Below are 24,870 nucleotides of genomic sequence, written 5' to 3' on the forward strand. Positions count from 1 at the left end.
TCATCCGTAACCTACCTTAGTGACCCCTGAGATGGCTCAATTTCTTTACCTTTATAGTGGGGATAAGGGTCCTCTGCCCACCTCGCAGATTTACTGTGCGGATTAGATAAAAACATGTCTGAGGATGGTTTGAAAACTCCAAAGCCCTGTCCGAGTCAATTTACTGCCCATGAAATTGAGGGGCCGGAGTCGTCTAGTAGTTAGTGGTGCAGACTTGGGAGCCCATCTGCCAGGTTCAAGTTCCAGCTTTATCACTGGCTAACTGTGTGATCTTGGACATGTTACTTAACGACCTTGTGCCCTAGTTTCCTCATCACAGAGCTATTGTGGGATTATGCAAAGCCTTTAGAACAGTACTTGGCTCTTAGCAATTCCCACATAGTCATTTGCTGTTATTTACTGCATTCCCAATAGCAGCCCGCATCGTGTTGGGCATTTAAGGGGGACTCAAAGATGAATAGAATGAGACACAGTTCTGCCCTCAAGAACCTTCCAGGAAGAGTGGATAATGCAAGTGCACGAATAATACTGGTGCAACGTAGATGCTGGCAAGTGCAATGGGAGGGAGACAAGCTCAGGCTCGAATTGGGAAGGGAGACGAGAGAATCAGCAAAGCCTTCAAGGATGGCTCCATGGAGAATATGCCATTTGAGATGTGCCTCAAAGGTCTGTAGATGATAGGAAAATGGGGAAGCAAGAGGGGAGGAGGGCACCCCTGGATGAAGGAAACATCTGTCAAAGGCATGACTTATTACTGCTATGCTTATGGCATATCCAATTCATAAAGCCATGTGGTTTTATAGCATCTTTTCCCAAAGCTATAAATCTACAAAGTTATCCCAAAACCCCTAACATGCATTTTTATATGTTGGTAATTACTGTAGTTTTTGGTTTTAATACAGATGGAAGAACAAGCATCTAGGGAAGTTAAAGTCTTCCCCACGGTCATGTGGAAGGAACCCATAGAGCGGGGACAGAACTCGAGCATTTTACCCTGGTTCCATCGGTCTCAATGGCACTTTGTTCTTAGAGGAACAAATGTTCTCTGAGCAACAGGGTCTCTTTCAAGAGAAAAGAATCCTGAAAAAAGAGGGAACATCCAATTTATTTTGAAAGTGAATTATCCAAAGATTGTTTTTTTTTTTCCTCCTCGTGTATTAACAAGAAAAATAAAGAGAGCTTACATAACTCCATGTTGAGTCCTCCAAAATCCATGTGAATGTTCTAGCCATCACCTGTGTATAAAATCTCTGTCCTGCTACTGGATAACCTTTGTGAAAGCCAATGGGAAAAGTTGAATTGCAGATACATACAGAAAAAGGAAATGCTTCAGATTGCTGCATTTGTCCGTTTATTGCCCAATCCTCCAAATAATCACACACTAAACTCCAGACTCCTTGTGTTTTGAGGACCACTAGGACTTGAGTTCAAGATCTTCTGTTGTTAACTGAGGCAATACCGTTCCTCCTGTTTCTGACATCTTAAACCTCTCCATCAATGAAATAATGAAGGAACAGAACAGAACAAGCACAGAACCCTTTCGCCTAAGAGACAAATCTGTTCCCCTCTCCTTGGTGCATTTACACTAATCTTTGAATTAGCAAATGTGCTTACTTACTCCAAGAGACTATTCAGGAAAGGGATAGTTGGAAATCTAACATTTCAGAGTCAGAAGAGCTTTCAGAGCTGGTCCAGTTCTGTCTAGTCTGGGAACTCCCAGGTGTTTCCAAGACCCTTTCAGAGTGGTCTGTGAAGTCATGACTGTTTTCATAATAATACTAAGATGTCACTTGAATTTCCCACTCTCATTCTCACAACTGCACAGGGAGTTTCCCACTATCCATGGGGAAGGTCTGCACAACTCAGTGGACTGGCATTTTCCAAAGACTTCTGTGTAATGATACACAAAATCATGCAAGGGCAAAAGATCCATTCAAAGTGCCAGATAAAGCAATGGACTTTAACGTTAACAGAGAATGAAAGTTCCTTTATATAGTTTCAGATTCCATAGTGCAACAAACCCGTAAGAAACCACTACTTGTCAAGTTTTGGTGTAATGTCAAAGAATATCCATGATTATCTGAGAAGTCTCCTCACTGTTCCAACTATATATACTATATATCCAACTATATATATATGTTTTTCTTTACATACTCCAGACAAAGCAATGTATTACAACAGATTGAATGCAGATGCAGACATGAGAATCCAGCTGGACATTAAAGAGATTTGCATAAATATAAAACAATGTTCTTCTTACTAATTTATTTTGGTTTAAAAATATAGGTATTTTTCATAAGAACATGTTAATCCATATTAACATATAATGGGTTAATATTGTTATTTTTAAATAATTATTTAAAAATACACAAATAGGGGCCAGCCTGGCGGTATAGTGGCTAAATTTGTGTGCTCTGCTTTGGCGGTCTTGGGTTTGTGGGTTCGGATCCTGGGTGCAGACCTACACACCACTCGTTAAGCCATGCTGTGGAGGTGTCCCACATACAAAAAGAGGAAGACTGGCAACAGATGTTAGCTCAGGGCCAATCTTCCTCACCAAACAAAACAAAACAAAACAAAAAACACAAATATTTAATTCAAATTTCAAATATGGTAAATATTGATATACCCCACAAAAACAAAAGGTCTTTGGAGTCCTCAATGATTTTTAAGAGTATAAAACGTACTGAAACCAAAATGTTGGAAAACCAGTGACCTAGTCAAATCATCTTATTCGACAGGTAGAAAACAGAGAGCCTGACAATTTCAGTGACTTTCCCAGGGTGATGTCAATATTGTGGGAAAGCCAGGATTGAGAACCGATTTTTGATTCCTAGTCCAGTGTTCTTTCCATTATATTATGGAGCAGGCAGTTTCAGGATATTTTATGTGAATGTTTCAATGTGTATATATTTCACTAAGGCTGTGTCTTTACCAGGGCCAACCCTCAGGTTATTTTAGTAATATTAGCAACACAAGTGCTATTCTCAGGGGGGTTATTTACAGTGTGAACACTGGCATATGTAAGTGGGTCCTTAATAAAAACTTTACCTTATCTGAGTAATATATCCTGATACATGATTTAGGGTCATTATTTCTATAATTAGATTAGATTTTGATCTAATTTGTACCTAAAAAAATATTTTAAGGCAATATCATAGGATGTTATGTTTAAAAATGTGTGACCCAAAAAAATAAATGAATCTGAATGACCGAAGGTGAGGAGAGACTTAATTCCAATGAGACTCGGAGATGTGTTCTCCTTCCAATGAAGAGAAGTAAAAGTATTTCCCTTTTTGCTTTGGCTCCCAGGATAGTCCAGGACAACTTTGCAACTCTACATCAGAGATTGTGTAGCCCACTATGGCAGGCATTTGCCCTCTCTTTCCCTTATAATTTATATTCCCCTGGATTCTGATTTTTATTTATTCATTTTCTGTGGAATTATATGTTTTCTGGTGAGCAACTTCACCTTCTTCTGTGAACTTGGCAGGTATAAAGAACGACACACAGGGTCTGGCCCGGTGGCGCAGCGGTTAAGTGTGCGCGCTTAGCTTCAGCAGCTCAGGGTTCGCAGGTTCGGATCCCGGGCATGCACCAACGCACTGCTTGTCAACCCATGCTATGGCGGCATCCCATACAAAGTAGAGGAAGGTGGCCACGGATGTTAGCTCAGGGCCAATTATCCTCAGCAAAAAAAGAGGAGGATTGGCATCAGATGTTAGCTCAGGGCTGATCTTCCTCACAAGACAAAAAGAAAGACACAGATAAAACCTGAGTCAAGGTTCTTGATACAGACACAGCCAATTTGGGCTTGGGATGATAGCTTTCATGAAATGTGATTTGAAGGAAAAACTAATGAAAACCTAGAACCAGAGGCATGGTCATTCCTTCAAACGTTTCTCTTCTCTTCTTCAGTTATGGGGGACTTGCTCATTCCCAGTGGTGTTCTTGTAGTCACTGAGGATGAACCTTGTAATGTGACCTGCCATGCACTGGGCTGGACCCCACTCCCAAATATTTCCTGGGAGATCGGTGTTCCGGTGAGCCATTCAAGCTACTATTCCCTTCCGGAGCCCAACGACCTTCAGAGCGCAGTGAGCATCCTGGCTCTCACGCCACAGGGCAATGGGACTTTGACTTGTGTGGCTAATGTGGAGGTGCTGCAGCTCCACAAGTCTGTAACTGTAAATCTTACTGTGGTTCAGCCTTCCTTGGGTAAGTGAAGACTTCTTGCTTTATATAAAGTGAATTATTATTTCATGCTTCTATTTTATATGTCGTGCTGCTTAATCAACAGTGCTTAGGAAAATCATACGATGACCTTGATTTCAGGTGGGGATTGTAATGTAGACAAATTACTTATAGGGTAGGCTTAATGACCGTGTAATTTCACTTGCTTTCAAAATTCCATCTTCAAGTATTTCTCTCTTTTCTACTTACAAATGAAAACCATTAAGAATCTTGACAATTATTTATCATGAAATAGAATCAAGTTCAGAGACAAATACTTGAATTCCATCTTTTTCCCTAGGTTTACCCGCTGTTCTGGTTTGATCCCATCCCCTGGGGCAATATAAAGCGAGCTCTTATATTTGAGGAGGGTGCGTAGGTCTTCTTGGGTTCCTTCCAATCTCAGTGGAATTATGATGTTTCATTTTTTTTACCCAGGAAATCCACAGTGTTTGAAAGTACAAAGTCTATATATATATTTTTAACTCAACTAAATGACAGAAGTTTAAAGTTTAGATCCCGAAAAGAATATACAATAGAGTCCTTGACATACCAGAAACTCTAACCACACACCTTCTCGGGGCCCGCAGAGCCTGCTTGAGCCTGAGTCGGCCTGGGCCAACTAGAAAACGTGGGGGGTTGGGGGTTGGAGCTTGACTTTAACTCCGTTTTGCAGAGCAGGAAAGAAAGAGTGGCCTAGAGAAGTGCGGGGCTGAGTTCCAGGTAGTGTAGCTCTAAGGGGCAGAGGGGGCCTAGAAGCCAGGAAGAGTAGCTCTCCTGGTCCAAAGCTTTTCCCATTACAAAAGCACCATTACTTAAGATTGTTCGAAGTTCGGAACAAAGCTACAGCCAAAGCAAGAGGACAATAATAATAATAACAAAAATAAAATAGGGCTACATAGCACTCACCAAATAAGGACACTGTTTTAAGTGCTTCTAAATATTAACTGAATTAACCTGCACTGCAGCCCTATGAGTGGATGCTGCTAGTATTCCTGTTGTAGAGGTGAGGTGACAAGGACACAGTGTTGCTTGGAATTTGCCTGTGTCCGTAGAGCTAGTAAACGGCAGGAGGTGGCCCTGCTGGTCTATCTCCAGAATCTGCTCATCTGTCACCCCCACCCTCCACTGTGTGAGCAGCTGCTTGGTGGGTGTATGAGTACCCTGGGGCCGCTGTAACAAAGTACCACAGATGGGGGTACTTAAACCACAGAAATGTATTCTCTCTCAGTTCTGGAGGCTGGAAGTCCAAGATCAAGGTGTTGGCAGCGTTGATTCTTTCTGAGGGTCGGGAGGGAAAGTCTGCTTGGGGTCTCTCTCCTAGCTTCTCGTGGTTTGCTGGCAATCTTTGGCTTGTAGGCGCATCACCCCCATCTTCATCTTCACATGGCGTTCTTCCTGTGTGTGTGTCTGTGTCCAAATTTCTCTTTTTGAAAAGGACACCAGTCATGTTGGGTCAGGGGCTCAACCTAGCCAGTATGACCTCATCATAACTATAATTAATGCGTAATCTACAAATACTGTCTGAATATCTTTTTTCTTGCCAGTCTTTCCCTTAATAACTTTTGTATTTTTTGATCAGTCATTACCTGAATCAGTTATTTCTATAGTGGTTGTCAATGAGTGATTTTCTGGTTCCATGATTTTTCTATATTTATTAGCTGGCATTCTTCTGTAAAAAAGAGGCTTCCCTCTCCTTCCTTCATTTCTTTCTTTTTTTAAAATAGTTTTAGCACGGACTCGTTTTTATTCAATACATTATAATTTGCTTCTGTCATTATTCATTTTGATGCTCAGATTGCTCCCGATTTACCCAGTGGGAATCCCTTCCACCTGGCTCTGGTGTCCTTTTGACACGGCCCTATTAGTTTTTGAGCACTTGGCCCAATAAGATGTCCCCGATTTATTTTACACTTCTCCTGTCCCAGGCTGGAATCAGCCATTTCTCCAAGGAGCCAACCTAGCTTGTTTTTAAGCTATTTAAATATGATAAGATATGGTCTAGGCTTTGAAAGGGAAGATTTAAAAAGAAGTTCCATTAGCACCAAATGGAATGAAATTGACTGTTTAACCACACATCTTAACCAGGTAATAAGGCAGCAAAGAGCTCTGCTCTGGTTGATGATGCCCCATAGAAATGGATTTTAGAGATTAGCTTGCCTGCGAAGTTTTTCTTCAGTAGGGGCAGGGCAAGGGGCACTTAATTTCCCTCGATCAGTTTGATTCAGCTGAGTTCTGCTTAGATTAGGACTGGTGAAGCGAGCGGCCTTAATTACGGCAGCTGGGGTCCCCACAGCCTCACAGGGGAGAGCGTGGTGGCTGTGTTGCCATGAGTCTTACTGTATTGGACTCATTTGGAAAAGGGTAATTTGTTTCTAAATTATTCATCAAGATCCAGAGCAGCTGGTGGCTGGCTGTATGTTGTGTGTTTTATGCAAGTTTTAGCAGTTGAAGACCTCATTATGGCCTCGGCTGGCGGAGCTGGCGGCTGGAAGGCTTCAAGGAGCACGGCCAGGTTGACAGGGAGCCCGGAAGGAACGAGGCTGTGCGTTCAGGCGTCTTCAGGAATCGGATAAACACCAGTCCTGAGGCCCATTTCCTAAACGTGCAAGGAATCTGCATTCCTTTCTGAAATAATCCCTTTAAGTCAATGACAATGGCAGCTTAGGAAGCCTAATTAGTTTAAGCCAAGAAGTTGTATGAAGCACTTACGGTTTCTTGAAAGAAAAATGTATTGAAAGGGCTAATGCTCACGTTTTCTGAGAAATCGATTTTCTTGGTTCCAGAAGTCATACAAAGTTCCAGCATTGCAGACACGCATACAACTAGAAGGAAAGCCCCTCCCCTGCCTGCCTTGAGATAAGCACTCCACCCCCTGTCTGCCCATCTGGGTTGTTTTCTCTGTGTACTTAATTGTAAGGGCTGTGAAACGTTAAAACAGAGCAGTATTTTTAGGACACCTGAGCACCCTGTAGAATGGAGTGATTCCTGGTTATAATCTCAGTTTTGTGAGATGTGGAATTTTCCAGGGCAGGCAAGGTGGTGGGAATGGCAGTCCTGGGTCGTAGCTCTGCCACCAGCTGTGTGACTTGGGCAAGTCACTGCCCTTTAGGGCTCCATTTTCTCACCTGTAAGCTGAGGGGGAAAAGAATAGGATGGAAGTTTTCTCTTCTGGCTGCCTGTGGGAGACTCCGAGGAGCTTTAACGCATCTGCTGCTGCTCCAGCCCCACCCCGGAGGCTCTGATTTAATTGGTCTGCATGGAGCCTGGGAATTGACATTTTTGAAAAGCTCCCAAATTACTCTACTGGGCAGGCTGGATTGGAAGTTACCGAACTGGAAAATCTCAAAGGCCCCACTTCCTGATCCAGCCTCATGAGGTGTTACTATCCACACAAGCTTGGGCACCAGACAGCCTGGACTCAGATCCCAGCTTGCCTACTTACTTGCTGTGTGACTTTGAGCGAGTTACTTAACCTCTCTGTGCCTCAGTTTTCTTTTCCTTTTTTTTTTTAAGATTATGCAGTCCATGTACCCACCTCCCCCATTTATAGCAAGCAAATCTTTCTATAATTTTATTTTTATTTTTTTCCCCAAAGCGCCAGTAGATAGTTGTATGCCAGAGCTGCACATCCTTCTAGTTGCTGTATGTGGGACGCGGCCTCAGCATGGCCGGAGAAGCGGTGCGTCAGTGCGCCCCTGGGATCTGAACCCGGGCCGCCAGCAGCGGAGCGCGTGCACTTAACCGCTAGGCCAGGGGGCTGACCCTGCCTCAGTTTTCTCATCTGTAAAACTGTCATAATAATAATACCTACCTTATAGGGTTGTTATTGGTGTGAGAAGGAAGTGAGTTAAAACATCTAAAGCACTTAGGACAGTCCCTGCCCCAGAGCTCACAGGACAGGAGAGTGAGCGATTGTTATCATTTGTTATATTGATTCAGAGATCTCCTGTGTCCCTTCTGGTCAGCGCAGGAGCCTGTTTTGCACATATGAGTGGTGACATTTTGTATTAATCCAGTTGGTTTCGAGAAATTCTATGTGCCCTTTTAAAACTCTGAGCATTCCTGTGAGAGCATCTGGGGAACATTATTTTCCTTTTCTTTGCAGACGGGCAAAGGACACTCTCGAAGCTGAGATTAAAGTTATACGGTAAATTCAGTAACGCAGCCCTAACGTGCACACAGTTGTGTGAAGGAATGTAGGGAGGAAGGCAAGCGGTGTTGAACTTGGAGGTAATCCTTAGTCACTGTGGGTTACGCAGGTGTAGTATACGCATGCTCTCCAGCAAATCTGCCACTCACCTTATCATCACGCCACACCCTCCACTAAGGCACAAGTCAGGGATCAGCGTCTGCCTAGACTCTCTACTTCCTCTAAGACTCGGGCTGTGTCTTTCTCAGAAGGATTATTGCAAATGGAAGACACAACATGGCAGGATGGAAAGACAAGAGTCAGAGGGCTGGGGTTTTTCTATTCTGAGTATCCTTGTCCAATTTACTGAGTCTCTTCGTCCCGAGTGTCTTATCTGCACGATGAAGGGGTTGGATTATGGATGAGATCGTTCCAAGGTTCTGTGTTTTCTGTCTCCTCTCAAGACTTTTGATTTATTGATCTATGACTATCATTTATTTTTCTTTCAATCCACTATGAATGGACTCATTTAAAAAATTAGCCTCATCCTAAACAAAATATCCATGCTATATCTGCATGTGTGTATACATATATATGTAAGAGACGATAAATCAAAAATTATTGGGAAAATAAGAAAGGTTCTTCGATGTAGCTCCAGCACCAATCATGCTTTACTTTGGTCTCTGCTGGAGTAGAGGGGGAGTGTAAGTCTCTCCTAGGTGGGAGACTCCATGGGAGATTCAACCCCCAGTGGAGTGGAGTCACAGCAAATAGGAAACGAAAGAAAGAGCCATGTGGTTCCTGATATCAGGTGCCGTTTGGTGAGAGTTGGGGGCTTTTGACTGATGCAGGCGTCACTTAGCTGACCTTGATGGTTGAATTACAGACATGAGAGTGAGTGAGGTCACAATATCACCTGCTTGTGTCCTTGATTCAGTTGCCAACCCCAGCAAGGTGGCCCTTCCCTTCCTTTAAACAGGTCGTCCCCAAGAATAAGCGGCTGTCTCTGTGCTAGATCAGAGGAAAGGGTGCTATGTCGTGACTTGGTTGACAGAACTTGGCACGTCGACAGTTTTCTCCAGCAGGGGAGGAAAACGCTTTGATAGGGAGTATTTGAGTAAGTCAACAAGTGTGTTGACTTACGCCAGTAAGAATTTCAAGCCTATCTCTTGAATCCGGAGCCAGACCCTAATGTTTCACGCCAGCTGGCTCCCTTATTATGAAAACTTCTAATATCTGCAAACTTTGGTTGTAAAAGAGCTCATCAGACTGAATTTAGGATGACCACAGCAATCTCGAACATGGGCATTGTGCCTTATGGTGTTCTCAGCGTGTTCACGTGTATCTCTTGAGTCTCTGAACAGCCTGGTGGGGCAAGAATTGTTACGGATGAGTGAGCCAGAGGCCAAAGGGAGCCCAAGTCAGCGGTGGCCATGAGATTTCACTAGTTCCATTGACGTGAAGCCCAAAGCTCTTTGTCAGCCATGAAGCTTCCATATGGTGGTTTGACTCTAAACTCCAGATTGTGAATATCATAAATGCAGTTCTGGACTTCATAATTTTATTATCACATCTGTGAGAGGGAGAGTATGGGAGCATCCTGTAAGGTGGCAGGTTGCTTGGGCAGTGTTTACATTTTGGCTGAACACTAGGAATTCTCAGAGTGTGGGTCACCACCCACCTGCATCGGAATTACCTGGGGAGCCATCCCAGATACCTGACTGGGCTGCACTGGAGGTGAGTTCAGAATCTGCGTGCACAGCAGGCATTCCAGGTGGTGCTTGGGATTCTGCTGTCTGTGCAGCAAAAGGATAAGCTGTATTGCTCTCTGGGTGTGAAGGGATTGGCTTGTTTTAAAGCTCCAATTCTGGGGCTGGGGAAGGGTGGCATAGGAAAGGTATAATCCTGTCCCCTCCCCCTTCCACCTTTTTTTGGGAATTCTTTTCCTATCTCTATCTGTCCCAGTTCATCTCAGAAAAATGGTGGGTAATATGGAAATCCATCCGTTCATCCATCCCTCCATCCATCCCTCCCTCCATCCATCCCTCCATCCATCCCTCCATCCACCCATCCACCTGTTCTTCCCTCCCTCCATCCATCCCTCCATCCATCCCTCCATCCATCCCTCCATCCACCCATCCACCTGTTCTTCCCTCCCTCCATCCATCCCTCCATCCATCCCTCCATCCATCCCTCCATCCACCCATCCACCTGTTCTTCCATCCCTCCATCTATCCCTCCACCCATCCCTCCATCCATCCCTCCATCCCTCCATCCATCCATCCATCCGTCCATCCGTCCATCCACCCATCCATCCCTCCATCCATCTCTCCATCTCTCCAGCCATCCATCCTTCCATCCCTCCATCCACCTGTTCTTCCATCCATCCATCCATTCAAGGTGCCCAATATGTGCCAGATGCTTGGGGCATAGGGAGAATAAGACATAGTCCTTGACCTTGAGGGGACTAAGGCTAGATTAGATAGTAGCAAGTGTGTAAGAAGAAATGGAAGCCACAGCAGTCAATTTCATAGACATTTAAGATGGCAATGAATGTGAGATGTTAAAAAAAAAAAAGAAAACTTTTAAAACTATCACAGGTAATGCAGAGAAGCTTTGCACAAAGGGCAGAAGACAAATATCATTTTGTATTATATAATTCTTCAAAGCAATGTTCTTGAGATAAGTCTGTGGATTATTCTGCAGTTGGATCCTTGCTTTTCCATGAGTCAGCATCAAGGTGGTTGATGATTGTAGACGCCAGAGCATTAGTGACCATCTCTAACCACTCCTAAAACTTATTCTGAGCATTTAACTTTGACACAGGAATAGCAAACTACGATTTCAAGGAAAACTCTAAGTAAGAACATCCAAGAGCTGCTTTTCCGCTAATAACTCACCTGTGGTTCCAAAGTGCTGGAAGGCCACTGATGTAAAAGCAAACTTTATCTTCCTGCATAGGAAGTCTGTTGTTTTATTTTCTAATGACTGGCATTTAATAAAATAGCATGCATTTACACTGAGATATCACCCAAGCACTCAAGGTTGAGTGACGGACTTTATTGAATAGCAATTCACACGTAAACAGATCAACTTAAACATGGTTTGACTTCCCTGTTGTTCAGTAGGGGAAGTGAAACGCCCATAAGGGCTTTTTGGAACATCCATGCAGTTCCCACAAGCCCATGACCAGGCGGCGCTGTCCAACAGGACTTTCTGCGATGAAGGCAATGTTCTAACCTGTGGTAACTGAGCCTTTGAAACGTGGCCAGTGCGACCGAGGCACTGAGTATTTAATTGTATATAGTGTTAATTAATTTAAATTTGAATTTAGATAACCGCGTGAAGTGTATTGACAGCTCTGGCTAAGACATGGCTATAAAAAGTCATAATGGCTTTTTCTCTCTTTCCGTCTCACCCTGCCTCTCCTTCATTTCCTGCTTGCCCTTCCTTACCTTATCCTTTCTCTCTTCCGACTCCATGACTACTGGATTAAACAAGAGGGCAAACTAGGCATTAGTGAAGGTGGCCCCTGAAAAGCCATGGAGAGAGCAATTACTCGATGAGAAATGAATTCTGCGGGTGGGGTATGGATGGCACTGGAGCGAAGGCCTTGCGATAAGTTCCTTTGTGAGTGACTCTTCCCCAATTTGTCCCTATTCCTTCGGGCTCTGGACTCTCGAAGGGTGGGGATGTGGAAGAGAGCGCCAGACGTTAGTCTTCCAGTCTTGTCCAGCAGTAGCTGATCAATAAGCATTTCTTGACTAAATAAAGGATGTGGAACATGGTAATTACTACCCCAATCCCAGGGAGTTGTCACCCAGCCCAGCCTTATCTACCACTCAGGAATGTTAGAAGCGTTAACCAACTAGCACTTGGACTGTGTTACTAAGCAGGTATTTATTGACAAAATAAATATTGTGGAAGGTACTGTAGAGTGTTGAGTATTTAAGCACACTGAAGGGAAGTTGGCCTAGGACATCTAGCTATAGCAGGCTGAATAGTTATAATATTATTGAAAAACATAATCTAATTGATAGTGTGGCAGAATCAGTGATTGCATCCCCTAGATAATGGCAAATATCACTAAAATATTTCTTTTCCTCCTTTTGACCTTATAGGCAGTGTTGATAAAGCAGGTGCATCATTGCCCACCTGGGCCATAGTTCTACTCGCAGTCTCATTGTCATTGCTTTTGATCCTGATAATTGTTCTGATTATAATATTCTGCTGCTGTTGTGTCTCCGGGAGAGAGAAAAAAGGTAATTTTTTTTTATATAGATTTGTACATATTTTTGAACTTTCAGTACAAGCTGTCAAAGTTCATTAGCTCATCAGCTCTTTCAAAAGATACATTGGCTATCGGTGTCCTTGAAAGGAAATGTGTGAAATTCACAGAGAGGGAAGGGACTTTCCAAAGAAGAGAAGCCACTCCTTTGGGGCCTGACACAATCCCTCTAGGAAGACAGATCTTCACACTTTTGAGATTGTTTTGAGGCAACACCTTTCTCATAAAAGACACTGACTATTTGATTGATTTTTGTGCTTATTTGCAAGGACACAAGGCTGTGTCATCTGTCACTCAGATGCTATGTTTTTTCTAGAATAATACCTACCTATCTGAGCACATTAAAAGATTATTTCCTCTTTTGTATAATTCCAAATCTCCTTTGGTAGGTGAACGGTGATGTAGTGGCAGAGAGAAATGTAAGGTCTTCTGTTAATCAAAATAGTAAAATAAAATTAATAAAAATAGTTATGCATTTCTTCTGAATGAGGTCTCCTGAGATACTCCAAGATATATGAATGCAGTGACCTTGTTTGGGGTCAGGCTCAACGTGGGGGTGGGCTCATCCACGTGAGGGTGGGCTTGTAGAGTTTGGCAGTGTGTGACTTCAGAAACAAAAGGATCTTTGCCATGTGGACAGCTCAGGACTTTCCAAGTGCTGAGTATGTGTGTCCATCCTTATCTTTCTTTCTCTCATAAAACCTTTACCTACTCCTATTTGAATATTTTCTACAGTTGAATTATTTTTCTGAAAATCAGTTTTGATGTTAGGCAGCGTGTCAATTTAATTGCATTTTTAATTTTATTAACACTAAGTGCCATTCGATGAGCAGTTTTTGTGTGTGTGCCGGGCACTGTGTTAACTAACTCTTCTACACGGAATATCTCTCTTAGGGAGATGGTCTAGCCTTAACCAGGCTAATGGTCTAGTCTTAACTCCTGCATGGATTCGGTTTGTGATTGAAGAATTAATTCTGTGATATAAATTTATTCCTTATGAAATAGAAAATGAAAAGTAGCAAACTCCTGTTGACCCAGATTTGAGGGGAATTTGTTTTTGCTTGGGAGTTACTCTATATGGCACAGATGGATTACTCAAATAAAATACACTGGATTTTAAATTAAAACTATTGGATAACTTGAATTTATTCAGAAGTGACTAGGATTGTTCAGTGCCTTCAGATGATTATTTTCAACGCTAGCTATTGAGGTGTAGTTGGGGAACACTCTGGTTATTTGGACTTCTGCTTCTCTTAGGTTTTTCTCTGTTCCACAAGAGCTTGGTAAGGTTTGTGATGTTGGTGGCCCCTGGAGGATGTGCAGAAGGGTGATTCCCTGATTCTTAGCTTCCTCATTCACAAAATGGGAATAAGTCCTACCCTGTAGATTGGGTACGAGAATTAAATAAATGGATATATTAAATTGTTCTGTGATCTGTCCTAGATTTTATCCTTTTTTTAACTTTGAGATGAAAAGCCATGTAAGAGAAATTTGTTTTTATTCTCCTAGTTCATAACAGCTCCAGGTAAGGGCTTTGAACAGGGCCTGTGACAACCTACTTACAATGCCTGCTCCCACTAAGTGTAATTCCAAGTGGACACTTCACCTTGACATAAATGTAAAGGATCCAAGTCCCAAGGACATTTTTCACAGAAACAGAACAAAGAATCCTAAAATTTATATGGAACAACAAAAGACCCTGAATAGTCAAAGGAATCCTGAGAAAAAAGAACAAAGCTGGAGATATCACATCCCCTGACTTCAAAATATACTGCAAAGCTATAGGAATCAAAACAGCATGGCACTGGCACAAAAACACACACATAGATCAATGGAACAGAATTAGAATCCCAGAAATAAACCCACACACCTACAGATAGCTGATCTTCAACAAAGGAGCCAAGAACACACAGTGGAGAAAGGAAAGTCTCTTCAATAAATGGTGGTGGGAAAACTGGACAGCCATGTGCAAAAGAAAGACAGTAGATTATTATCTTACACCATATACAAAAATTAACTGAAAATGGTTTAAAGACTTTAATGTAAGACCTGAAACCAAAACTCCTAGAAGAAAACATAGATGGTGTGCTCTTCAACGTCGGTCTTAGCAGCATCTTTTCAAATGCCATGTCTCACCAGGCAAGGGAAGCAAAAGAAAAAATAAATAAATGGGACTACACCAAACTAAAAAGCTTCACACAGAGGAAACCATCAACAAAACAAAAAGACAACCTAACAATTGGGAGAAGATATTTGCAAACCATATATGATAAGTGGTTAATATCCAAACTATATAAAGAACTCATAAATCTCAACAACAAAGAAAAAAGCAACCCAATTAAAAAATGGGCAAAGGATCTGAACAGGTATTTTTCCAAAGAAGATCTACAGAGGACCAACAGGTACATGAAAAGATGTTCTACATCACTAATTATTAGGGAAATACAAATAAAAACTACAATGAGATATCACCTCACACCCATCAGAATGGCTATAATTAACAAGAGAAGAAATAACGAGTGTTGAAGAGGATGTGGAGAAAAGGGAACCCTCATACACTACTAGCGGGAATGCAAACTGGTGCAGTCACTATGGAAAACAGTATGGAGATTCCTCAAAAAATTAAGAATAGAACTACCATATGATCCAGCTATTCCACTGCTGGGTATTTATCCAAAGAACACAAAAATATGAATGTGTAAAGATATTTGCACTCTTATGTTCATTGCAGCATCATTCACAGTAGCCAAGACTTGGAAACAACCTAAGTGTCCATCAATGGATGAATAGATAAAGAAGATGTGTGGTGTATATACATACGATGGAATACTACTCAGCCATAAAAAAGATGATATCTTGCCATTTGCGACAGCATGGATGGACCTTGAGGGTACTACGCTAAGTGAAATAAATCAGACAGAGAAGGCCAAATACTGTATGATCTCACTCATATGTGGAAGATAAAACAACAACAAACACATAGATACAGAGAACAGATTGGTGGTTATCAGAGGGGAAAGGGGGTGGGGGGAGGGCAAAAAGGGTAAAGGGGCACATGTGTACAGTGACGCATGGCAGCTAGACTTTTGGTGATGTACATGATGCAGTCTGTACAGAAGTCGAAAGATAATGATGCACACCTGAAATTTATATAATGTCATAAATCAATGTGACCTCAATAAAAAAAATAAATAAGAAAAAGGATCCGGCGAAGTCCTGGATTTCCCCACGATAATTATTTACATGCTTATAATATTAAACAATTAGTTTTTTCAAAAGTATTTTCTGGCACTCTCCTTTGCTAGTGCCTGGAGAATTCTCAGTGCTCCAACTGGTTAACTCCAGACTGACTGAGGACGGCTGGGACCCCACTCAGCATGGCCTGGAGGACTTGGGATCGCATCTTCTAGAGCAGAGGGACCGAGAGGCCGTCTCTTGCAGCCTGGCCCTTATGGGAACGCTAGCAACATCGCCTATTACCAGAGGGGGACCAGATGATCTCTCTCTTCCAATTCAAATAAGATTGCCCGAGGTTCAATCTGGAGTGTGAATCGGCAGATGTTATTACAACTGAAAATAAGCGATAGCATTATCTAAAAAATAAGGAAAATGAATATTTTTTAGATCTCAATAAAGCTTGACGAGTAGACGATCCACCAGGAAAGCATAGTTGCAAAGAACGCTGGGTTTCGAGACAGATGGCCAGCGACTGGTGTGTGGCTCTGTTACTCCCTATTTTCAAATTCTATATTTCCTCTCGTCCGAGAATCCATTGATTAAAAACATTAGCAATTTAATGACAGCTTTTGGGGTGGACGCAACTGTATGAATTGATACCATTGGTACATGGTGATTGAAAATGTATCTTAGAATTCAAAGAACTATAGTGCTTAAGCAGTATAATTCTTTATCTGTTAAAAATATGGTTATACTAGTATAATAGCATCCAGTCTGTTAAAAATATGAGAACACTAACATAAGACCTACCTTTTGGGTTGTTGTAATGATTAAATGAAATAATACTGCACAGTGCTGGCCAGATGCTGTCACATGGTAAGTACTGAATGAATGACAGTGGGGATTGGGAATGCAGAGCATCTCTTCATGGAGAATGGAGTCTTTATAATCTTGCTAATCAAATGCAGTGTTCACTAAGTACTTATTAGGGACCTACTATATTTCAGGTGCCTAGGGGTTATTTATATTTGTGATAGTTGATAGTGAATTCTACTTTCTTTGATAACTGGGTGTGAGGAAGCTTAATAATACCTACTGGGTCGCAGATATTCAATAATGTCAGTATTAAAATCACGGAGTCTATAAAAATCTATGAGATTTTATTTTCAGGATAACTATCCTGATTTTGCTAATGTGATTTTGTTCTTTTTTTTTTTTTTGCAGAATCTAGTTATCAAAGTGAAATAAGGTAAGCTTGAAATCACATCAATTTTCCAAAAACAAAAGTAAATGAATAGAAAAACCAAACAGTGGGGCTGGTCCTGTAGCGTCGTGGTTAAGTGCGCACGTCCGGCTGCTGGGTTCAGACCCCAGGCGCGCACCGATGCACCTCTTGTCAGGCCATGCTGTGGCGGCGTCCAACATAAAGTGGAGGAAGATGGGCATGGATGTTAGCCCAGGGCCAGTCTTCCTCAGCAAAAAGGGGAGGATTGGCATGGACGTTAGCTCAGGGTTGATCTTCCTCACACACACACACACACACACACACACAAAAACAACAAAAAAAACCCGAACAACACACACACACACACACACACACACCCAACTGTGGGATTTTAGGATTATGTTAATCAAAATTTCAGTGGTACTGAAAATGGACCACTCTGAAAAACATGTATGCCAATCACAAGCTCATAGGGCAACATTAATTGTAGAATAAAATAGGTGGGCTGCTACTGCCTACGACTCACTTAGGAAAATGGAGCAGATTTTCTACTTGGTGTCTGGCATTTGCAACTCTTTCCACAAGAGGACATTCTGCACTCTGACTCTTGGCCTTCCTGCTTTGAGTCAGGGCTAGGGACCTGAGGAGCATTTCAAGGATGTTAAAGAACCAGGCAAGGTCCTGCTGACATTTCTGGGGCGGTGGAGAACAGTGAGACCAGCCAGATGGCTTAAGGCACGTGAAATTGAGCAGGCAGACAAATTAGGCAGCATTCACTGCTTGTACCACTGACAGGGGAGGGGACAGAAAAATTCCTGCCATTCCCATGGCTGTCCAGAAGTAGCTGCAAGCACTTTTAAGGTAACTATGTCAAAGACTCACAATAGTACAGTAAATCAGTTTAAATGTCTGCAATATTTACCGAATCATAAGTGCACTAAGGGGAGGGATTTTTAGACAGCAGTGGTTTTGTTGGGGGTGTTATAACGAAACCGCATTGAGTTTCAGAATTTTATTAGATAATTTTGATTTTTGAAACGTTGCAATTTTAAAATATCTTTCGGCTACACGTGGAGAATGAAGATGCGTGTAATTACCGCATAACAGATCCTGCCCTTTCTCCCTCTGGCCCTGCTTGCTCCCTGGTGATAACGTGGTTTTGAGAGAGGTGGCTGTGCTCTCCCTGAGGACCCCACCAAGCGGGAATCTGAAAATACACCTCCTCTGGGGCCTGACTTAAGGCAAGAGGAGACGAAGGAGAGCTGACTCGATAATGACTCCGGCATTTCTCTCCATCGCTGTCACGGGCAGGATGGCAGTCTGCATCCTTCTGTTCACTATTGACCATGTAACAGCTTTCATTTCTCTTCTCTGGGATCTTAGGTGATTTCAAAACATGGCACAGTGATCAACAGCTATTCAGGGCAATGGGAGAGAATAGTAATAATAACAGCAGGGATAATAATCACGACAGTGGTAGTGACAATGAGAGCTGGCATACACTGAACGCTTAGCATACCTGCCAGGTGCTGTTCTACACCTGGGAGGGGTTGTTCTCTCACCTAATCTTCACAATGATTTTATGAGTCTGCAGATGAGGAAACTGCAGGGTACAGAGAGGCTAGGTTGGGAGCCAGCATCTCCCGTCTAGAAAGTGGACGGGTCAGACTGTGACCCAGGCAGTCCTGCTCAGGACCTGGTCTCCTGTCCGTGTGTAGCTCTCACACTTAGATCCAAGTGCATTAGGCCCAGGGAGGAAAGACGGGGTGACTCACTGGGACCCCCGTATCTCACCTACTTTCCACTCCCACTGCACCAACAGTGCTGACTCCAGCTGCCTGCAGAATTCTTCTGCGTTGGAAGAACCTATATACTTTTCCCTGTAGAATCAATGCGTGTTTATTATAGAAAAAATTAAAAATAAAGTATAAGAAATGGTTTTAAAATCACCTGTAATTCTGTTATTCAGAAGTAATCATTGTCATCTAAGTGTGTATACTTACATGCGTGTGTGTTCACACAGACACAAGAGATACACACTCATATGCATTTTGTGAGATTTGCATTATCATCAACATTATTTTGTAGCTTTTTCTCTTCACTTGACACTATTCTGAAGTGTATTTCTGTTAACAGATATTTGCCTGCAACATTTTGCTTCATTTGCTTAATGAAATATTTTATTGAAATATAAGGGCAGAAAGTACATGAATCGTAGGTGTGTAGCTTGATTCATTTTCTGAAAGCATATGTGCCTGGCCCTTGGCTGCTGACATGCAGGACTAGAACACCCTAGCACCCCAAAACCTCCCTCAGTCCCCTGTCAAATCATCACCTGCCCCTTCCTCAAAGGTCACATCTTCTGACAACTATCCCCACATCTAATCTGTTAGAATCTAATCTAACAGATTAGATTCATGTAAACTTTACATAAATGGGGTCATATCATGTGTACTCGTTTGCATCCGCCTTCTTGAGCCTCACACTGTGAGATAGATCCATATTGTTGAATGTCGATGTACATGGTTTATTATGATATAATACTACGTTCTGGGCACATAGGCAATTCATTTTTCCATTTTACTTTAAATGGGCATTTGGATAGTTTTCAGGTTGGAGCCCTTATGAATACTACTGCACTAAGCATTCTCATGGGTGTCTTTTGGTGACATGTACACAAGTACTCATTCCTGTTTTGTATTCCATTGGGTATATAGCTACCACGAAAGCTGGGTCATAGGGTAGGTATATGTTCAGTTTTATATGGTACTGCCACACGGTTCCCCAGAGTACCTGTACCAGCAGGTGTATACTTCCACCAGCAGTGCATGAGAGTTCTCATCTATAATAATTTCTACAGGCAAGACTTTTCATCATTTGTTTTACTAGTCCTCTATGCTTGGGCACCTGGGTTGTTTGCAGTTTTTGCTGTTATAAATAGCTCACGAATGGACATCCTTTCAAGTAAATCTTTGCACATATCCTTGATGATTTCCCTATAATAAATTCTTAGTGGTCAAGCATAAATATTTTTAAATCTTTGGATATCCATTGCCAAACTTCCTTACATTGCACCAATTTTTGCTTTATTTCAGCAGTTGGCATACTTTTTCTATAAAGGGCCAGATGGTAGATATTTTTGGTTTTGCAGGCCACACGATTTCTGTCACAACTACTCAACTCTGCTACCATTAACATGAAAGCAGCCATAGACAATATGGAAGCAGACAGATGTGGCTGTGTTCCAATAAAACTTTATTTATAAAAACAGGTGGTGGGCCACATTTGGCTTGTGGGTCCTAGTTTGCCAACCCTGCTTTATTTGGTTACTGGTTTCTGAGAGTTGAGTGGAGTCCATGGACCTATCATGATGAAGTTGCCTCTCTCCCCATAATGGGAGTGTGTGAGCCTGCAGGCTGTCTACACAACCATGCCGGTGGCTGTGAGTGTCCATTCTGTTGCTCACCACTCCCCAGAGGCCAGCAACCAAGCTGTGGCCTTGTGGTAAGTTCAACATGTAAGAATGCTCTGGGCAGAACAGTGTGAACTGAACATCCATTACCAATTAACATTTGGCTTTTTAAAATGGTCTAATTCTAGGAAATCTGCGACCATGAAGACCAACAAAGAAACTTCTGAGACAAAGTTAAAAAGTGGAAATGAAAACTATGGATACAGTTCCGATGAGCCAAGGACCACAAGTGAGTGGACATGTGGGGCAGGAGAAAGACCTTGAAAGGGGAGTGTCCAGAGAGGGGCTGGCCAACCAAACACCAGCATCACAAAGCAGATGACTTAGCCATGGGTGGTCATTATTTTTTGGATAATTTTTAGAAGAAGAAGAAATTCCAGAAATATTCTAGGAGTAGATTAACAGTGAAAATCCACCTATTTGTCTAAAGTTTAAAATAAAGTGAGGTGGGAGCCAGCCCTCATGACCTAGTGGTTAAAGTTTGGCGTTCACTGCCTTGGCGGGCCAGATTTGCGGAACCACACCACCTGTCTGTCAGTTGCCATGCTGTGGTGGCGGCTCACATAGAAGAACTAGAACAACTGACAACTAGGATATACAACCATGCACTGAGGATTTTGGAAGGGAAAAAAAAAAAAGGAAGAGGAAGATTGGCAACAGATGTTAGCTCAGGGTGAATCTTCCCTGCAAAAAAATAAATAAATAAATAAAGTGAGATGGACATGTAAGAGCTTTTAAGAATAATGTTCTGGTTTTTGCCCCATGCTTTCCATTTCTTTTAAGGCTTCTACCTGAAACCGTGTGAAGAGGCATTTTAATACGTTGAGGGTAACTTGCCCAAAACCTCAATTAAATCTGAAGCTCAGTAGGAAATGTTCCTCTTCAACCTTACAGGGTGTTGGAGAATGTCGAAAGACTAAACCCAATTTTGAAAAGCCTTTTTGTAGTCCCTATACGTCTTACTTTTAGAGGATGCAGGCATCATGGGCGGCATCTCTGAAGGCACTCTCACTAGTAAGAGGCAGGGGTATGATTTGAACCGAGATCACTTCGTAAGGCAGATGAGAGAGAAAGGCTGTGCAAATTACTCCTTAGCAGTCCTATTCTCAGCCACCCCATTCTTCCCACTTTACCATGGATGTCTCCCATGTACGTTCCAAACTGTGTGCTTCAGATTTAAAGAAATTCTGCAAAGCATTGGCTGTTTCCTTTGATAATCTGATCACAGCTTCTTGCAAAACTTCCTGTGAGCGAGTATTTATTCATTAGTATTTTGAGCAATTAATCCAGTAGCTTGACCAAAATCATGGCCAAAACCAAGCCTCTCTGCCTCTTTTTTTCCCCATTTGCCCTGTATTTGTTTTCCTTGGTCAGCCATTAAAGCTGTGGATCCATCTTGTCTCTGGATGAGACTATAGTGTCAAGAAAGGAATTGATTTTGAGTCAGTTTGCCATATTTTTGTTTCATTAGAAAGAAAGTTCTAAAGATATGCAACCTCAAGGGAACTTTAAAAAAAGTCTGTTTATGGTTAAGGATTATTTTTTGCCAGGGATACTCCATAAAAGCAAATGCATTTCTTTATAAATCAGAATTGTTAGGATATGAAGCTTGATTTTTGTCACTTATCACTCTAAAGTCATTCTTCTGTTGCAGAGACTACTTCTGTCCCTCCAAAGTCCTCCGAATCCAGTGTTCCAGAACAACACAGTAGGCAACCTCGTCAGGTGATTTAGACTTTTTCCTCTTTTTGGACTTTTTCTGCTATTTAGAAACTCTTGCATTGTTGTAGGTGATTATAAAACAGTGCCTTTTTTTTTTTTTTGATGTTCATGATGAAAGAAAGTGGCTTTTGCTCACCTCTATGTCAACCAGTCAGCATGGGGGGAATGGGGCCGGGACGTAGTAGTGTCTCTTGCCCTTTCTAGCGAGTTTTTTGGGGAAAGATAAGTTTAATTGGGGGCTTGTAGATCTTGAGTTGTGTGTTAGACGTCCACATAGAGATGGCAAGTGTGCAGCTGGATGTACAAGTCTGGAGTCCAAGGAGAGGCACAAGTTGTAGATATTATTGGCCGTTAGGCAAATTTTGATGGGCACCGTCCTTCCAAAGGACGTTAACTTAAAGAAAACAGTCAGTTAGGAGCTGCGAAGATGCAGTATGTTAATTTTCTGACACAGAATTAGCGTTGGTTGTCATACACAAGTGAATTAGAGTTCATATGCTGAAAATACGATTTTTTATATCCAAAGTCATATTAGGCAAAAAATATATAACCAGCACCATCTTCTGACCTGTATAATTGCGACTTCAAAGGAGAAGTACTTCGATGCAATTCTGCAATGGTGTCCCCGATAAGTGTGGATGTTCTCCCCTCTTAGCTTTGGGAAAAGCCAAACTCACAGATTGCGTTTCCAACAGCATGCTGGATCAGATAGTCTTGGCTTTGTTCTGCCTAGAAGTTGCTATTAGTCTGATGTGCTACTCTGGAGAGTGTGCCTTCACAGCCCCCATCACTCTCTCTTGGTGCAGATATTCACTTGAGTTTCCAGGCAGCTCCAGGCTGTAATATTCCCTCCTGCAGTTGGGATTCAGCTCAACACATACATCTTACTGGTGACGTGTGTCTCCCAGGTCTTTGGAAGGAAGAGGAACTTTGATGGATGCTCAGCCACATATCATCAGGGGGACCTAAGTGATGCTATTAGTGCAACCAAGGTAGCCAGGCGGGAAGATATATGAGGGGTCTGGGGCACACAAGAAGATGGGCCTAAGTGACAAATCTTGAGTTCCTGGTATGAGTTCAAGCTGCTTTCCTCAGGCTGGGTGTCAGGAAAATGGAGAGGTAAACTTCTTCCCACCGATGCTGCTCTTTTTGGTACATATATCTTTTAATGCACTTAGTCTGGTGCTGGGAGGGATGACTGTAGAGATGCAACAGGTTCCCTTTTCAAAGGCTGGCCTCTAAGAGGTGGCGGGCAAAAGGGAGTAATCGCCGGGTTGGGAAGGATGTTTCCTGTCAACGCCCCATGATTGGACCTGAGTGGGGGCCACAGGCTAATGAAGGGGCTCTCTCCTACCCAGCGCTATGCATGGTTACCCCAAGAACACATTTAAGGCAACCATTATTCCTGTGGCCTTTCTGTGGTTACGTTTTTCTGTCACATGTCTTTCCACTAGACAAGCCAAAATGCTCAGGTCTGGGGTGGTGGATGGGATAGGCGGGGAGGAGATTCAGAAGGGGGTCATGTCAGATGATTCCCCTGAAAAAATAAGTGAGGAAAAAGGGGAACTCTCAGTGCCTCAGGATACAGGAATGGAGAATGATGTTTTGAAGCTCAGGGTGGATATTTATTAAAGCTTGAAGTGTTGTTTTGAAAATACACAGGGAGAGAAATTTAAGAAGTCTCTGCTACTTAAACATGTAACCAGCTAAATAATCTATTGGTGGCTGGGTCCTGGGGCTGGTCACACACGCTTGTGTTTCTTGAAGTGTTTGGAAGGCTTATAGGGGAGCAGTGCATCTCAGCCCAGAGCATCAGGGTCCTTCAGAAACAAATCAAGATGCCAGGAAAGATGTTTTTGCCTGGGCTAAAAACTGGTGAGAGGTGATTAAATAGCTGGATTTTTCTACTTAGAGTGGAGGAACTTAGGACAAGCACAGTTCTGAAGAGGTCCATCTTTGATCATTCACCAAAGGGTGCTTTTGCAGGTGTGGTTCCAGGCACTGTCTCCAGGATGCTCCTCTGGAGAACCTGGACACGAGATGTACCATGGGCTATGCTTCCCATGAGGCAGAGAAGGGAGGAAGCAAGATGGGCAGTAGAGGAAAGCGCCGGGCCTAGGAGCATGGTGGCTCCCTTCTGTGTCCTTGGCCCAAAGAGGACATAGTCCTGCATGTGGTCAAGTGGCCACTCAAGAGCTGCCAGGTGGCTGAGCCACAGCTTGTAGAAGCAGGTCAAGATGACTCTTAGCACAGAGGTTCCTTTTAGAGCTCCCCAAGGCCAGGCCTGCAGCCCTGCCTGGTCTATGTGGCTGTGTTCCTACAGTGCCGGCCGAGAGGACCTTCCTCAGAACTCATTAGTCCATGGTGCAAGGACACCGCAATCTGCACTTTCTTTTCTCATAAGCTGTCTCCATTCTGCGGTGAGCCTTGCCCCCTAAAGGGCCTTGGAGAGGCAGCTGAGAGCTATTCAGAGCCCCTTCGTTTGTTCTTTCATCTTGGCTCCTTTCCACATGCCTCAGTGTGACTCCAATTTGTCACAGAGCCACCTGTGCTGCTGTGGGGTGTTTCCACCGCTGGCTCAGAGTAGGTGCCCAGTGGGATTCCTCCCAAAAAGCTGGCTT

At 42.8% G+C, this 24,870-nt stretch overlaps 1 protein-coding gene across 1 annotated transcript in view; it reads left to right on the forward strand.

Annotated features, from left to right (window-relative positions):
• Positions 1-24,870, forward strand: part of IGSF5 (immunoglobulin superfamily member 5) — a 41,696-nt gene that overhangs the window by 11,578 nt on the left and 5,248 nt on the right. The window contains exons 4-8 of the mRNA XM_058523405.1: positions 3,919-4,218; positions 12,487-12,627; positions 17,055-17,079; positions 20,656-20,756; positions 22,182-22,252. Coding sequence (XP_058379388.1) covers positions 3,919-4,218; positions 12,487-12,627; positions 17,055-17,079; positions 20,656-20,756; positions 22,182-22,252 — 638 coding nt within the window. The remainder of the gene's footprint in view (positions 1-3,918; positions 4,219-12,486; positions 12,628-17,054; positions 17,080-20,655; positions 20,757-22,181; positions 22,253-24,870) is intronic.

The sequence above is a fragment of the Diceros bicornis genome, chromosome 27 (genome assembly GCF_020826845.1).
Source record: "Diceros bicornis minor isolate mBicDic1 chromosome 27, mDicBic1.mat.cur, whole genome shotgun sequence".
NCBI classification, from domain to species: domain Eukaryota; kingdom Metazoa; phylum Chordata; class Mammalia; order Perissodactyla; family Rhinocerotidae; genus Diceros; species Diceros bicornis.